The sequence below is a fragment of the Littorina saxatilis genome, linkage group LG3, assembly GCF_037325665.1.
Source record: "Littorina saxatilis isolate snail1 linkage group LG3, US_GU_Lsax_2.0, whole genome shotgun sequence".
NCBI lineage: Eukaryota > Metazoa > Mollusca > Gastropoda > Littorinimorpha > Littorinidae > Littorina > Littorina saxatilis.
In genome coordinates, this window is record NC_090247.1 from 42,929,713 (window position 1) to 42,946,499 (window position 16,787).

General features: G+C 43.2%; 1 protein-coding gene across 1 annotated transcript in view; it reads left to right on the top strand.

Moving 5' to 3' along the window:
- LOC138961203 (uncharacterized) overlaps positions 1 to 16,787 on the top strand; it is a 30,694-nt gene that overhangs the window by 5,458 nt on the left and 8,449 nt on the right. The window contains exons 2-10 of the mRNA XM_070332804.1: positions 3,594 to 3,753; positions 5,747 to 5,917; positions 6,438 to 6,529; positions 7,151 to 7,377; positions 7,969 to 8,219; positions 8,660 to 8,894; positions 9,990 to 10,079; positions 10,504 to 10,715; positions 12,394 to 12,594. Coding sequence (XP_070188905.1) covers positions 3,594 to 3,753; positions 5,747 to 5,917; positions 6,438 to 6,529; positions 7,151 to 7,377; positions 7,969 to 8,219; positions 8,660 to 8,894; positions 9,990 to 10,079; positions 10,504 to 10,715; positions 12,394 to 12,594 — 1,639 coding nt within the window. The remainder of the gene's footprint in view (positions 1 to 3,593; positions 3,754 to 5,746; positions 5,918 to 6,437; positions 6,530 to 7,150; positions 7,378 to 7,968; positions 8,220 to 8,659; positions 8,895 to 9,989; positions 10,080 to 10,503; positions 10,716 to 12,393; positions 12,595 to 16,787) is intronic.

Sequence of the window (16,787 nt, forward strand, 5' to 3'; positions counted from 1 at the left end):
CTTAAACATAACAAACATCGTTATTTGAACACTTTACCATTCACTATGATTCATATATCAGTGTAGCTTGAACGTCATTCAACAATCTTGCTCACTCGGTGCACATTGTATACAATGTGCAACTTTATGGTCTTGCTCATTGTATACAATGGGCAACAGTTTTGCTCATTGTATACAAAACTTGTTGCTCATTGTATACAATGAGCACGATATGCTGCTCATTGTACATAATGCGCAAATTGTACAGAATGGATACAACATATCTATATATATATACGACTTGTGTCTGTCTGTGTGTTTGTGTATCTGTGTGTTTGTGTATTTGTGTATTCGCCATGCACGCCCAAAGTTCTCGATGGATCTGCTTCAAATTTGGTGGGCTTATTCAGAGAGACCCCGGACACAACCTCATCGATGAGATATTTCAACACGTGCTCTCAGCGCGCAGCACTGAACCGATTTTGGTTCCACCTCAGCTATTTTGGTTCCACCTCAGCTACCCGGGCCCCCATACCGACACACCATAGCCGCTACACCACATCACAACGCCAAAGTTCTCGGTGGATCTTTTTCAAATTTGGACACCGTATTCAGCTACACCCCGGACACAATATCATCGATGAGATATTTCAACACGTGCTCTCAGCGCGCAGCGCTGAACAGATTTTTGTTTTTGTGTTCATTTCACCATTATAAGTAACTCTTCCTTATCTTCTCCAGTGTTTGGCGTTTATCTCCCTTCCTTCGTGTGGCTTTCCCGTTCAGTTGTAAGTTACTACACTGCGCTGTCCACTGCGCTGAGCGTCTTCGCATATTCCCGGCGTTCTGTTACTGTTACTATTTTTAGAAGGTCAACGCAGTGTACAGAACGTAAATTGGACCCGTAAATTATCCTCACTGTAAAAGTGCAAAGGTCGAATCAATTTATAGCCACGCGAAAAATACACTGTCATCTATCTCTCTATAGATACGGCTTCTCTGTGTTTTTGTGTGTGTGTGTGTGAGTGTGTGTGTCTCTATGTAAGCAACACCTGTGCATTGTTCAGTTCTGTTTGTGATGTGGTCTGGCGGCTTTTGCTCATGGCATGCACTTTTATAAATGACCTCCCAGTCACACCGCGTGCGGTAGTTTTCTGCTCTGACTCGCGCTCTTCATTACAAGCTCTGCATCGAAACACATCAAATCGGGCAGAGCTACAAAGAGAAATCCTCTTTATATGTCACCAGTTAATCTCATCCGGCACATCCGTATCATTTCTCTGGGTCCCCTCTCACGTAGGGGTCCGGGGAAATGAACTGGCGGATGTCGCTGCCAAAGAAGCGGCAGAATATAGCCCAGCTAACACTAACATCGGCTACTCAGTAACCGAGTTCTACAGTAAAATCCGTAAACTCATTCGAAGTCAGTACGTAACATCTCTGTCCTATCAACCCATTGATATGAACGATCTACACCCCGATCTTCCAACAAACCTCCTCACTATCTTCAGACGCCTCCGTGCCGGCGGCTGCCGCTTCCATATCTTTAACAAGTCCTGCCATTGTGGAGAACCCTATTCATTTCAACACATTTTCGCTCCATGCGCTACAAATAGAATTACCTTTAAAACCTTATATGACCATATGCAGCTCCATGGTCTGAGTCCCCAGGATTATCTGCGCAGTAGCAGTTCTCTAGGCTGGTCACACAGCTTGCTGCTGTGCCGACTGGTCAGGGACTCGGACATGGGGCTGTGGGTATAACTAAGCCCAGATTATCACATCAGCGTGTTTCAGTTTGAGGTCGAGTGGCTCCCGCCATCCCTCCTGATTCCAGCGACTACCTTCTAGACAACATATCCTCACCCAAGGCCCACTAGTCGCCAAACTGTACATATTGTTTTTATTACCACGGCCTTCGTGGCTTACATCTTAATCCTTTTATTTGTAAAAAGTTTTGAGATTTATTGTTCGTGTTCCTCTTATTTGCTCATCTATTTGGTTTTATTGGTGATCCTGAAAGGTTCCACTTTTTAACTCGATTTGAAATAAAAAAAAATAATATTACAAGCCCGTTATTCAAGATATAGAATACAGACTTATAATTCTTACCAAGAAACATCTTAACTACTTTTCATTTTAACAAATTCCACAGAGCATTATCAACTCAACCCCACCCCCTGCCCTCCTCTCCTTATTTTTTGTTTCTTTCTTTCCTCTTTTTGAAAGCGGACAAACACTCAAGTCCTTAATGGCTCAAAACCGTAGGACTTTTAATATTAATTTTAACGTAATTTTATGTGAAACACTCAAGTCCTTAATGGCTCAAAACCGTAGGACTTTTAATATTAATTTTAACGTAATTTTATGTACTGGCCTTCCTTTGGGAAGCCATAACTTGCTCAGTCCTGTTTGAGTGGAGTTCGCCTCCAAAGGTGATTAACACGGTTACATTCGTCGACAAGGATGGGACTCGATATGGTCAGGAATGGCATTATGGCCACTGAATCATTTTCGTGCTGTTCCCATTCCACGAATCTGGGAGGGACCTAAGCTTGGCGGGTCCATTGTTCGGACCCGGCGAAGCCGGCGTACGGCTCTAAGTACTTCTTTCCGGCGAAGCCGGCTACCCGGCGAAGCGGGTATTCATTCTAGTATATATATATACGGCTTCTCTGTGTGTGTGTGTGTTTGTGTGTGTGTGTGGGCACACCTGTGGATTGTAGAGTTCTGTTTGTGATGGGGTCTAGCGGCTTTTGTCTGTCTGTATGTTCTGGCATTTGAGAAGCCATAACAGATAATATAGGGCTAAGAAATAAGCTCTAAAATTCTCAATCCCGTTTGACAGGACTTCGCCTGCAGAGGTGATTGTGGTGAATCACCACGCTGTCTGTCTCTGTCTCGCGATTCACCCCGGCGAAGCCGGGTATTCCTCTAGTACAACATATGTATAGCTTCTTGTTGTACATATTGAGGTGGGGTTTTTCCACTAAAGACTTCTTGTTTGACAAAGCTAGGTGTCATTTAGGAAAAGAATTCAGCAAAGAAGTTCTACTATGCAGAGCAAGCAGCCAAGTTGTAGTGTCAAACTTGAAGGTGTTCTTGTCCTGTGTAAAAGCTGAGCCAGGTACGTGGTCCTCAGCAAGGTGATGTACGTATGACACCCAATGATTTCCTTACATTCTTCTGTGGGGTTTTTGTGGGTTTTGTTTTTGGGGGGTAGGGTCTAGAGGGCTGACTGTGCTACAAGACAACTTAAAGTGATGCTAAGGTAAAACTGACCGTCGATATGTCCAGTACTCACATATTGTTCTGTTGTGTTGTTCTATTTGTACAAAACAATGTCGGAGTAGGTCTAGGCCTACTTATCAGGTGGAGACGACAGTCCATTTGATCCTAAGTGTTTAAGCCCCCCCCCCTACCCCCACACCCCGAAAGCGGGATATAGGATTGCCTTAAATTGTGGAGGAAACACGACCAGACACGTTAAACCCCACTCGTGTAAAAATAACAACAGAACAAGTGCACTTGGGAGTAATGCAACCCACAAACGCAGAAGAAGAACAAGAAGAACAAGAACAAGAACAAGAACCAGAATGTTTTTCTTGTTGCAGTCCAGACTTGATGTTCCGCGTTGCCGAGGCAACCAGTGTCGAAGCAAGAGCGAAGAACAACTATTTCCGGCAGCAAGGCAACTTCGGTGCTCACACCAGCACCAGCTGTTTTTCACCTGTCGTCAATATCGTCAGGGACTACAGGTGGGGCAGGATACAGGTAAGTGTCTATTTCATTTCATTTATGCTTTATTATCCCATTGCTGGTCTGGGTGGCCGAGTGGTAACGCACTTGCCTCGGAAGCGAGAGGTTGCGAGTTCGACCCTGGGTCAGGGCGTTAGCAATTTTCTCCCCCCTTTCCTAACCTAGGTGGTGGGTTCAAGTGCTAGTCTTTCGGATGAGACGAAAAACCGAGGTCCCTTCGTGTACACTACATTGGGGTGTGCACGTTAAAGATCCCACGATTGACAAAAGGGTCTTTCCTGGCAAAATTGTATAGGCATAGATAAAAATGTCAACCAAATACCCGTGTGACTTGGAATAAAGGCCGTGAAAGGTGAATGCTCGCCCTAATAGGCTTGAGGTTTGCTGGCCGATGTGAATGCGTGATATATTGTGTAAAAAATTCCATCCCACACAGCAGAAATTAATATGTAAAGCGCTTAGAGAACGTCAAGCGCTATATAAATCTCCCCATACAATTGCTGGAAAATACAGGTGCGTCGCTTCCATTGGCTTTCTCCCAGTGAAAAGCTAGCAGCAAGCAGAGTCTCGCTACTCAGATGTGTGCGTGGTAAAGTGTAATCAGCAATCTGCACTTTGGACAGAATAATATTTGTGATATAAAGGCTGCTGAATGTGCAGTTTCCGGATGCTACGGTTCATGTGCAATGTATTTTAAAAACAGGTTTAAATAGTGCATTTGTCTTTTCACATGGTGCAATACTAATTTAAAGATTATGTTGACTTCTGTCAGACCTTTTGAATCAATTGATACCAAAAAAATACCAGTCAGCAAATGCTCTGACAAACACACACACACACACACACATACACACACACACACACACACAGAGACACACACACGTATGCACGCACACGCCCGCACGCACGCCCCTCACACACACACACACACACACACACACACACACAAACACACACACAAACACACACACACACAAACTATGAATGGCGATTGTGATCCTAAATACACGCAGACGTGATTTTTTTTCTCGTAAATTGAAGTCCGGACGGGCCTATAAGAAGTCCTAAGAAGTGTTGATTTTTATATTTAGTCAAGTTTTGACTAAATATTTTAACATCGAGGGGGAATCGAAACGAGGGTCGTGGTGTATGTGCGTGTGTGCGTGTGTGCGTGTGTGTGTGTGTGTGTGTAGAGCGATTCAGACTAAACTACTGGACCGATCTTTATGACATTTGACATGAGAGTTCCTGGGTATGAAATCCCCGAACGTTTTTTTCATTTTTTTGATAAATGTCTTTGATGACGTCATATCCGGCTTTTCGTGAAAGTTGAGGCGGCACTGTCACGCCCTCATTTTTCAACCAAATTGGTTGAAATTTTGGTCAAGTAATCTTCGACGAAGCCCGGGGTTCGGTATTGCATTTCAGCTTGGTGGCTTAAAAATTAATTAATGACTTTGGTCATTAAAAATCTGAAAATTGTAAAAAAAAAAAAAAAATTTATAAAACGATCCAAATTTACGTTTATCTTATTTTCCATCATTTGCTGATTCCAAAAACATATAAATATGTTATATTCGGATTAAAAACAAGCTCTGAAAATTAAATATATAAAAATTATTATCAAAATTAAATTGTCCAAATCATTTTAAAAACACTTTCATCTTATTTCTTGTCGGTTCCTGATTCCAAAAACATATAGATATGATATGTTTGGATTAAAAACACGCTCAGAAAGTTAAAACAAAGAGAGGTACAGAAAAGCGTGCTATCCTTCTTAGCGCAACTACTACCCCGCTCTTCTTGTCAATTTCACTGCCTTTGCCATGAGCGGTGGACTGACGATGCTACGAGTATACGGTCTTGCTGAAAAATGTCATTGCGTTCATTTTCATTCTGTGAGTTCGACAGCTACTTGACTAAATATTGTATTTTCGCCTTACGCGACTTGTTATTTTATGTACTAATTTCGAAAGTGCAATCTCCATTTTCTACACTTTTTTCATAGGAGACGTACGGAGAGGACCCCTACCTGACGGGCAGAATAGCCACCGCATTCGTGCAAGGCCTGCAGGGTGACCACCCGCGCTACGTGAGGGCCAGTGCTGGCTGTAAACACCTGGCCGCCTATGATGGACCCGAGAACATACCTGTTGACCGTCTCACCTTCAATGCAAAGGTATGTGTTACTATATTATTAATGCTTGGGGTACGGTGGTGGGGGATGGGGGGTGTGGGATCGTTGGGGTGGGGGTGGGGGTGGAAATGGATGTGTGTGTTGGGGGGGGGATGTTCGAGAGCCTGTACTTTTCGGTATGTGCTCCTGTGTGTGTTTGCGTGTCCATGTACGGGCGCGTGCGTGCGCGCAGACCTGTTATGGTTGGTTTTGGGTTTGGAAAACAAGCACCAGACTGCGAACATCACATTTAGCCCATTAAAGAAGTCTTCCATTAAGACATTATCTTTATGTTTGTGGCAGCGTAAAAATACCGATTAAATACTCAAAACAGATTGCCAACGCTCGTCCTTTAACTGAAATCGTTGCTGCCGATGCTACGTCTTTGCTCGTAAACATTCTTCATGCGTGTACGTGTACCTAAACTGATTCCTGTTTTTGTGTGTGTATGTGTTGTGTGTATATGTTTATTCATTCATGTTTTACGTCCACTGATAACAAAGTAGGGATGTTATCTGCATAGGTGTCTGAAAGAGATCTTCGAATGACATACCTGCCAGCGTTCAAGACATGCGTTGAAGCCGGAACATACAGCATTGGTGGTAGTTATAATGCGTGAGTAATTGTGAACTGGACATCAGCCAGAGAAAAATGGCTCCACTGTATATTTCTGACTGCTATTTCTCATGGAGTAAAATCTCAGTAAAAGACATGGGGGTGAAGGGTGTACAGAAAATGTTCCATTGTGATAAATGTATGTTATTTTATGGAAATGAAGTGTGTTTTTTGTCATTGTTTTTATTACTTTTAGTGTAATTGTTATCGTTATTATATATAGCTGCATTGTTGTACAGACACAAAGTCTGAAAATCCTAAAAGTGAGTGATAAATCCCATAGCTCATAGATATATAATATCAATAAAGTATTCAAGGATAAAGATTGAATAACATCAGAATGTTATTAAAGCATTTTTGTTTAAAGACCCCAAATAAAGACCCTTTTTTTGTGTGTGTTGAAAATCAGGTTTTAAAATGGAGGTCAATGCTTTTTACAGATGTTATTTTGAGAAAAAAAACCATTGGAAAACTAATGTCTTTAAAGGGGATAGTTTTAAAACGGCGTTTCTAAAAATGAGGGTTCTAATATTCATGGCCAACTTGGACTAATTAACTTCGAGCAACACATTTAAACAGTTGTCTTTGTTATTTTCCTCCATCTTGGCTCTTATATTCCAGTATCAACGGTATACCATCAGCCTTACAGCGGTATCTGATGACGGACATTCTACGAGGGGAGTGGGGTTTCCAAGGTTACATCTTCAGTGACGCTGGCGCTGTGGAATCGGTCATGTCCAGCTTCAACTGGACACAAAGCAAGGTGGACGCTGCAGCTCTCTGTCTCAACGCTGGTACAAACGTTGACCTAACCAACGACGGGAATACAATTGTCTATGCTGCGCTTGGTGAGGCACGATTTTAGTTTAAAATTGTTAGGAGGACACAGGTATAAAATGTCATAGTTCGTGTTAGGGTCGTTCCTCTGTCTTTATTCTGGTTCCAACCTGGACCTTACCAACGTGAAGACCACAATTGTCAATGCAGCGTTTGGTGAGTCATGATTTTAGGCTGAAATGATGCTTATAGGCATAAGAAATATTGAAAAAATAAATAGAGGCCATTTTTTCACGGTCATAATCGTCTATATTCGACAACAAGGTTTGGGATTCTTTCTCTATCTTCACGACGGCACAAAACTACAGGAATACAGGTGTTCACGCTGGCTCGGTACCGGTGATACCTGATTTTAGCTTAAAGACCTGAGGTGATTTTGGCGTAAACAGAGCTGGACACAAAATCCTCGCCTGGGGCTGATTCCAGATAGCTTGCTGCATGTGCAGTCACTTGCTGCAACTATTAGCCTGAACTGTTGCAGTTTGTCGCAAGCTCTTCTGTCGCAGTTTGTCGTAAAATTCACCTGCCGTGTCGCGACAAAAGCAACAGCTGTGGTACAAAGATAATTGTTTGTATTTGATAACTTTCTTTCTTTCCGCAAGGTGATGCCTTGAAGCAAAACAAAGTGACAGAAGCTATTCTGAGAGAACGCCTGGCGCCTCTCTTCTACACACGCATGCGTCTAGGCGAATTTGACCCACCGGAAATGAACCCTTATAGGTCACTGGGCATGGAGGAAGTGGAGAGTGCTGCACATAGGGCGCTGGCTGTAGAGGCCGCCATGAAATCCTTCGTGCTGCTAAAAAATAACGGGGTGCTTCCTCTGAAAGCTCGCCGTTATGACACCATTGGGGTGAGCCGTGAATAAAGAATAAGATGTTTTTTGTATGTATGCCTTTTACTTCTGTGCGCGTGCTTTCCTTCTAATCGTTAGCCTGAAACATCTTCTCTCTCTCTCTCTCTCTCTCTCTCTCTCTCTCTCTCTCTCTCTCTCTCTCTCTCTCTCTCTCTCTCTCTCTCTCTCTCTCTCTCTCTCTCTCTCTCTCTCTCTCTCTCTCTCTCTTTTGTTAGTGTTTTTTCTTTTCTTTTCTTTTCTTTTCTTTTCTTTTGTGTGTTTGTTTGTATCAAGGATAGATTGTAAGAAAAGACCTAGCCTTAAATCGTTTTCCTTGTAAAATACATTTCAGTTTAGTTCTCTCTATATAGTCTGCCCCACTACTCCATCCCCTTCTGCAGCCTTCACACATCGTATCCTACAACACATACCTACCTTTGCGCTGTTATCATTATCAGGTCGTGGGTCCGATGGCAAACAACAGCGAACAGCTGTTCGGTGACTACCACCCCAACCCTGCCCCTGACGCTGTGGTCACTCCGCTGCAAGGCCTGCAGTCTCTGGCCACCACTGTCCGCTACGCAGCGGGCTGTGACGGTAACCCAAGCAGCACGCAGTGCGAAAGCTATTCCTCGGACACCGTCAAAAACGCTGTCACCAACACGCAGCTCAACATCGTGACGCTTGGAACAGGTAAAGCGCTGTTCACACAGCAAACTTTCAACCAACTTTCAACCAACTTAAATTGGATTGAAGTCGCCCAGGAATCGCTGAGACCAAATCGGCACAAATGTAATTCTGCCATTAGAACGGTCCCGACGATTTCATCAGTCCCGATTAAATTCCGATTTAGCAACGACTTGAAAATGTAATTGAGGGCTGCTCGACTCCCCAGCGATTTACAAGCAACTATAGGGGCAGACTTTAATTATTGGGCTTCCCGATGTTTTAGCTCTAGTATAAATAAGAAATTCCTCCGAGGTAGGAAAAACACCCCCGAAGTCAGAAGTGAGAAGTAAGAAGTGAGAAGTGAAAAGTCAGAAGTCAGAAGAGAGAAAGTCAGAAGTCAGAAGTCAGAAGTCAGAAGTCAGAAGAGAGAAAGTCAGAAGTCAAAAGTCAAAAGTCAGAAGTCAAAAGTCAAAAGTCAGAAGTCAAAAGTCAAAAGTCAAAAGTCAGAAGTCAGAAGTCAGAAGTCAGAAGTCAAAAGTCAGAATGTAAACACAGGGTCCATAGCGAAAGGGTACGTCGAGGTAGGAAAAACACCCCCTTTGGTCAAAGGGAAATAACCATTCTCACTGCCACCAACTGAGAAGGTTATTTCCCTTTGACCATTAATATGTCACTCTTAATCTTAATCCACCAATAACTCCCTAACCGTGTGTTTGACTGGTCCCAATTTTTGTAAGGACCGTCTCAGGAATGTATAGAACCTGTTCACCAAGTTTGGTGACGATCGGTCCGTTCATTCTTGAGATCTATATGCGAACACAAACACACAAACACACAAACAAACAAACAAACAAACACATCCAGTGAAACCTATACACACCCCTATACCGGGGGTGTAAAGATGTGTTGTTGTTTTATAAACCTAATGCGATCGGAAAAGCCGGAACGTGCAAATCGGCTGAGAATTGTACAGACCTTCCTGTATACTCACAATAACGCTTTCAAAATATCCCATGGTATGATTATGTTTACTAAAACGGCTATACACTGCTTTCACTCCGCCGCCCTCACCAGATGACGGACAAGCATTCTGCATACATATTCCTTTTGTGCGTACAGGTCAAGCGGTAGAAGCAGAAGGAAACGATCGCACGTCCATCGACCTTCCTGGGCACCAGGCTCAGTTACTGATGGATGTTATTAAATACGGTATGTAACCAACGTGTTTTTGTTCTTTTTTATTTACCCGATTTGTTCGTCATATCGCCATATTTTTTGTCGATGCTGCTGTCGCCTGGGTGTTTTTTGTTTTTTTTATAACACTGGCTCTCCTACGATGATCATGACGATAACGATGACGATGATGGGGTTTACTACCCTAGCAGGACTTTGTAGTACAAACCACTTTTCCACTTATTAGGGGCACTTCAATTTTAATTAATTTTTTCCCAGGTGCTGCTCTTGCGACCTCTGCTGTTGACAGCAGTGACTTTCCTGCTGTTGATGGTGATGGTAAAGCGGAAGCCGTCGCCAGACAGTTAACATCTGTCTACATTCTAGAGCGGCTTACAACAGGCTCTCACAATAGGACTGTTCTTCCGCATGACCGTAGTTAATACACCTCTTCTTCCAGGCGGATCAACGCCACTCATCGTGCTGCTGTTCAGCGGCGGTCCCCTAAACATTAGCTTCATGGATTCGGACCCCAGTGTGTCCGCCATTCTCCACTGCTTCCTTCCCGCTCAGGCCACTGGTGACGCCATACGTCACGCCATTCTCAATGACGTCACTGGCGCTGTGCCTGCCGGGAGATCGCCCTACACGTGGCCGGTGTATTTTGAACAGGTTTGTTCGCAGAGCACACTGTTTACAGTTTATAGTTTTAAGTGTAGATTGGGTGATTTCGTGTATCACGATGGGTTTATAGGCTATATAGCGTATGGTTTTAATTTTAATTTTTAATACTCGTGAATATGGAATTTACGAAATGATTAATATTTATAACTCCCACATACCATTATTATTCTCTATATTTAGAGTGTTTTGTTTATTTGTTTCTTAGACATCGACTTTAGGCTTTTTCTAGGTATATGGATGTAGTTGAGTTTTTGAAACGCGGAGAGAAAATAAAATTATGTTGTCATCATTTTCACGAGTTTTCATTCACAAGCACCTGGAAAATAAATCTCATGTTCCCCAGGCAATAAATCCTCGGTTACCATAGTTGCAGGAAGCAGGTTATACATGGATAATCAAAAGCAAACCCAATGGAAACGCTCGGGTATTCTTCGGCTCTTTTCATTGGCGTTTCCCCAGACCTAAACAGACGACACGACACTGATTTGCAAAGTTCCAAAATCGAACTGGCAAACTGGCAAAAGTAAACAAAAAACAAAACTACTTCATGAAAGGTCATAAATTCATCACAAACAAATGAAACCCACCGATATGTTTTGTCTTCTTACAAAGTCATGGAGTGCGTGTATCTGTGTTTCGATACACAGACGTTCGGAGAAACACGAACGTCAAGTTCAAGTCAAACCAATTGACCCCTGACACACACATTTTGACCCGTGCACAAGACGTTGTATCGATAAACGAAGCGCAAATAAGAAATAATAATAAAAGCAAAGAAAATAGCAACAAGATATGCAAACATCTAACAAAGCCGAGCAAGCAGAATGACAGGTCTAATGAAAAACAAAGAGGCACTGAGTCGGAAACAAGATCGCGATTCTTTCCTTCGGTGCACGACGCAAATCTTCTGTAACCTTTGACCCAACGTAGCTTCCACATTCGAACACTAAGCTTAATATTTACAACTACAAGCCGAGGGGGTGGAATACCGAGATGAACCTACAGAACTGTGCATCCTCAAACCTGACATAATCATCCCAACATTTTATGAACTCAAAAACACAGAAAGTTGCTTTCACACGCCAGCTTTGATTGCCAGTGGTTATCAAAACGGAAACCCGTGTGGTTATCACAACGGAACTCGTGTTTCAAAGCATGGCTCCCTGTGTTGATTGTGCACTTATTTTCTCACTACCAAAATGATGACAAAAACGATGTTTGGTGGTTTGTTGTTAGACCAGCTTTTTTGTCGGTCCTCGGGGGGCATATCGACTTTTGTTTCATATTTATTGACCGACCCTTGGTCCTTAAATATAAAACAAAAGACGATATGCTCCCCCTCGGACCGACAAAAAAACTGGTCTGTCAACAACCCATCAAACATCTTATTATAGCTAATTTGGCGACAGTCATCACGTACAATGGTTATTGTGAGTTGAAATATGGTCGATCGTGCCTACGTGACGTTTTACTTTGGGTCAGTGTTGACGACACGCAATCCTTTTGTGAGTGTATAAAAGATAATAACATAGGCCTAATTGTGTTAGTGTGCTTGTTATGTTAGCGTTTTATTGCTTGCAAACCTGTGCAAACAAGGCTCTGTCTGTCTGCGTGGTTCAAGCGCTGTTCTCTTTGCTGTACCCAAGTATTCAAATCTGTTTTGCAGCTTAATGATATGACAGACTACTCCATGGAAGGACGGACATACCGGTATTGGGCAGGCCCAGCACTATACCCATTCGGGTACGGTCTGTCGTATTCCACTTTCGCGTACTCAAAGCTGATGTGCCCTAAGAACATATCTGTCGGGGATGGCATAAACTGCACTGTGGACATAGTCAACAATGGTCCCATTCCTGCTGATGAGGTAAGCACTTTTGTGTGTGTGTGTGTGTGTGTGTGGTGTGTGTGTGTGTGTGTGTGTGTGTGTGTGTGTGTGTGTGTGTGTGTGTGTGTGTGTGTGTGTGTGTGTGTGTGTGTAACGTTAATATGTATGAACTAGATGATTACCCGCTTCGCCGGGTACCGGCTTCGCCGGGAAGAAGTAGAGCCGAATACCAGGCTGCGCCTGGGACGTACGCCGGCAAAGCCGGCGCACGAAGGAAAGGAGATAAACGCGCAAAACACTGGAGACCTTCTAAAAATAGTAACGTGCAGTGACCTTCTAAAAATAGTAACGTAGTAACGGGAATATGGATTGACGCCACATGGAGGAAGGGAGATAATCGCGGCTGAAAACACTGGAGAAGATAAAGAAGAGTTACTGGTAGTGGATCCCGAAAAAAAAATCGGTTCAGCGCGCACAGCGCTGCGCACTGAGAGCACGTGTTGAAATATCTCATCGATGAGGTTGTGTCCGGGGTGTAGCTGAATACGGTGTCCAAATTTGAAAAAGATCCACCGAGAACTTTGGCCGTGCATCGCGAACAGACAGACAGACAGACAGACAGACACTAGTCGTATATATATAGAAGACTAGATGATTACCCGCTTCGCCGGGTACCGGCTTCGCCGGGAAGAAGTAGAGCCGAATACCAGGCTGCGCACGAAGGAAAGGAGATAAACGCGCAAAACACTGGAGACCTTCTAAAAATAGTAACGTGCAGTGACCTTCTAAAAATAGTAACGAAGTAACGGGAATATGGATTGACGCCACACGGAGGAAGGGAGATAATCGCGGCTGAAAACACTGGAGAAGATAAGGAAGAGTTACTGGTAGTGGATCCAGACCAAAAAAAACCAAAATCGGTTCAGCGCGCACAGCGCTGCGCGCTGAGAGCACGTGTTGAAATATCTCATCGACCAGGTTGTGTCCAGGGTGTACCTGAATATGATCACCAAATTTGAAACAGATCCATCGAGAACCTTGGCCGCGCATCGCGCACAGACACACAGACAGACAGACAGACAGACAGACAGACAGACACACAGACACACAGACACACAGACACTAGTCGTATATATATATATATAGATTCAGCGGTTGGAACTCGACAGATCAAAGTTGAAGTAAATCTGTCTTTTTGGAATCAATATTAGAAATAAGTTGACCTTTCTTGTTATACGTTTCGTAAACAGTTTACCCGTCAAATCAATCCCTTTTCGTCGAAGATCCTGCAAGTGTACACCTCGTGGACCTAGTCACCAGAGAGACAGTTCGCTTTCTTTGATTACATCACTGCGTGCATGTGTGTAAACTGCTTTTTAAACTGCCTCCCTTGATATCAGCAGTATCTCCGACAGTTCCAAACTTTACAAAATCGGAGCAAATGAACCACATTCTTCCAGAGGAAACGGCAAACGCAGTAGTGTTTCGAGAATGACGTTTGTCTCGACGACTTTGTCATCACAAGCAGTGGAAAAAGGTCCCTGCCAAACTGTAGTTTGACACGACATCATTTACCTAATATACACACGTGTTAGTATATGGTTCAGTTAGGACATTGGTGGCCTCTCTCGCGTATGAAGGATAAAACGGGCGTTTCCGGGTGTTCAAGGAGCTGCATAGTATATGTGACCCTCCACCATGGAATGAGTCGCATGTCACCTCGCGCGGTTCTGCGCTAGGTTTAAAAGTCCGGGGGATGTCTGGTAACAGTGTGACGGTCACCTTAGTCACAGGCCTTTTACTCGAAAAGTGTTCGCTCTTTTCTAAAACGGTTTTCACCACTGGATAGAGCATAAAAAAACTCTTTAATGTAAAAATATGAAAATCATGCAAAGGTGACATGCGACTTAATCCGTGGTGGAGGGTCACATATGGGGTTTCGAGCGGACGATATTGGGCACTCCAGCATGCATTGGTAGGGAGGCCCACAGAGAAAATCCAAAATGGCGGCCACAGCCGTGATTTTTTTTTTACTTTTCTCTGAAGATTTAAAAGGCTAAATAAATATTTAAAAACGTCAAACTACTTGCAAGGGTTTCTCCAGTTGTTGTTCTTTTGAATGATTGTTGGTATGTGAACGTGCTGTTTTTGGTTCATGAGTAAAACAAGTCCCGAACTTGCCCCAAAACGCTATCTCCCGCTTCGGACTTAGCCGCAAACGCGGTCAAACACTGTACAAAAGGAAGACGTGGAACTTGCGAAGAAAATGCGAAAAAGTGTTTGTGGGTTATCGTCCCTAGTCACATGCTGGCGGCGAAAACAAAATGGCGGATCGCGTAGGTACCGATCGTGTGCGAGGTGGTGGTAAATAATTGTGCTCGGCTTTTTGTTGCAAGAACGCCCGTTACAAACAGAGCTGCTTCGGGAAAACTTTCCACAAGTTCCCTACAGAAGAAAAAAGGTGGGTTGTGCAGTGATTATTTCATCAGGTTTACCTTCTTCAGAATGAGAATGCAATGGCTCGAGTCAACTCACTCAGTAGACTACAGCGTCAGCGAGTACTTACGACTGTGAGTGTGAGTCAGCAGTCAGTACAAAACAACAGTTTACACTTGATGACAAACCCGTGGGCATATTTGCCGAAACCTTTATCAAACCTTGCTTACGGGAAAACTACAGTACAAAGGTACATCACTCATCCGTTTTGCGTTCAGGCAGAGCGTTAGATTTAGACTGAAGATCTGATTTAGCTTTCTTTGTCTTTCCTTTTTGCTTAGTTTAACAATAACATTGTTGTTTTTACTGTCAAACTAGGTGCAGAATATGGATGCAATTCACAAGGCGAGAGGACTTTGAAAAGCTGCAGCCAGCTGCTGTTCAAGGTCTCAAGCTTTGTACTGATCACTTTGAGGCCAACCAGTAAAACAATCCTGCAGAGAGGATCACTTGTGTGGAATGCTGTCCCGACATTGTTTGCAGTGCCCAATCCACCACCGAAGGTTATTTATTTATTGGTTTTAGGTTTTTGCAAACCAAAGAAGCACACTATTAAATGCAGGTTGAGTAATGACAAGTTTGAGGCTGATGTAAGAATTGAAAACAACAGCATTGTTCCCATCAAATAATGCCTGTTTGCATTTAGCGCAAAAAAATGATAAGGCCAACAAAAAAAAGTTACTTATTTTGGATCGACGTCCTGATTATGATGATATGATGAACTTATTTTGCAAAAAAACAGCCCCAAATGGCAAAAAAGGTATAGGGTCGGCGTCAACAACAAAAAAGTTGTATGTTTCTGGTCACCTGACCCTACCTATGTTTTCCCGACGACCCTAGACATTTTTTTTTTTTGCATTTTCAAAAATAAAAGGGGTATTCGAAAATCAATTGTTTTCCTGTTTTTCAACAAAATAGTTTAAAAGATGGTTTTAAAAAAAAAGGTTAGAAAAAAAATCTCCACCTTTAGTCATGTTAGGTCACAAAAAAGTCTGTTTAAGGTAACATAGGCCCCCCAAAAATAGCGTCGGTAGGTCGGCTTTTTAGTTTTGTATTTTAGCCATCTGAATATTTTAATTTTATTTTTTAATGCCCCCAAAAAGTCTAGGGCCGGTGGGAAAAAAATAGGGTCGGTCCGGATACCGTAAACAGATTATTTTTTGTTTTGCCTTACCAGAAACATACACTTTTTGTGTGTGGCCTAAGACCAATGCCATGAAATTGGGAGAAATGTTTCATTGTGACTGGGTGTTGGTTGTGAGTTTGTCAGTTAAAGAGCTGTGCAATTTGCAGGTTGCTAGTGGGAGGAAGGCACCATCGCAAAGGGTAGCTACAAATGAAGCCAGCACCGACCTGTCGCCTGATACACAAATTGTTCAACCAGGTAAGAGATTTTTAACCATGAAGAACACCCTGACATCAAAAAATGTTTAAACCCATCCATTACATAGTTGATAATCGCTGTATAGGGTGACGGGCGCTGGGGCGGGGTGGTAAGACGTCGGTCTATTAACTCGGAAGGTCGAGGGTTCGAATCCCGGTCGCGGCCGCCTGGTGGGTTAAGTGTGGAGATGTTTCCGATCTCCCAGGTCAACTTATGTGCAGACCTGCTAGTGACTTATCCCCCTTCATGTGTACACGCAAGCACAAGACCAAATACGCACGAAAAAGATCCTGTAATCCATGTCAGAGTTCGGTGGGTTTTAGAAACACAAAAATACCCCGCATGCTTCCTC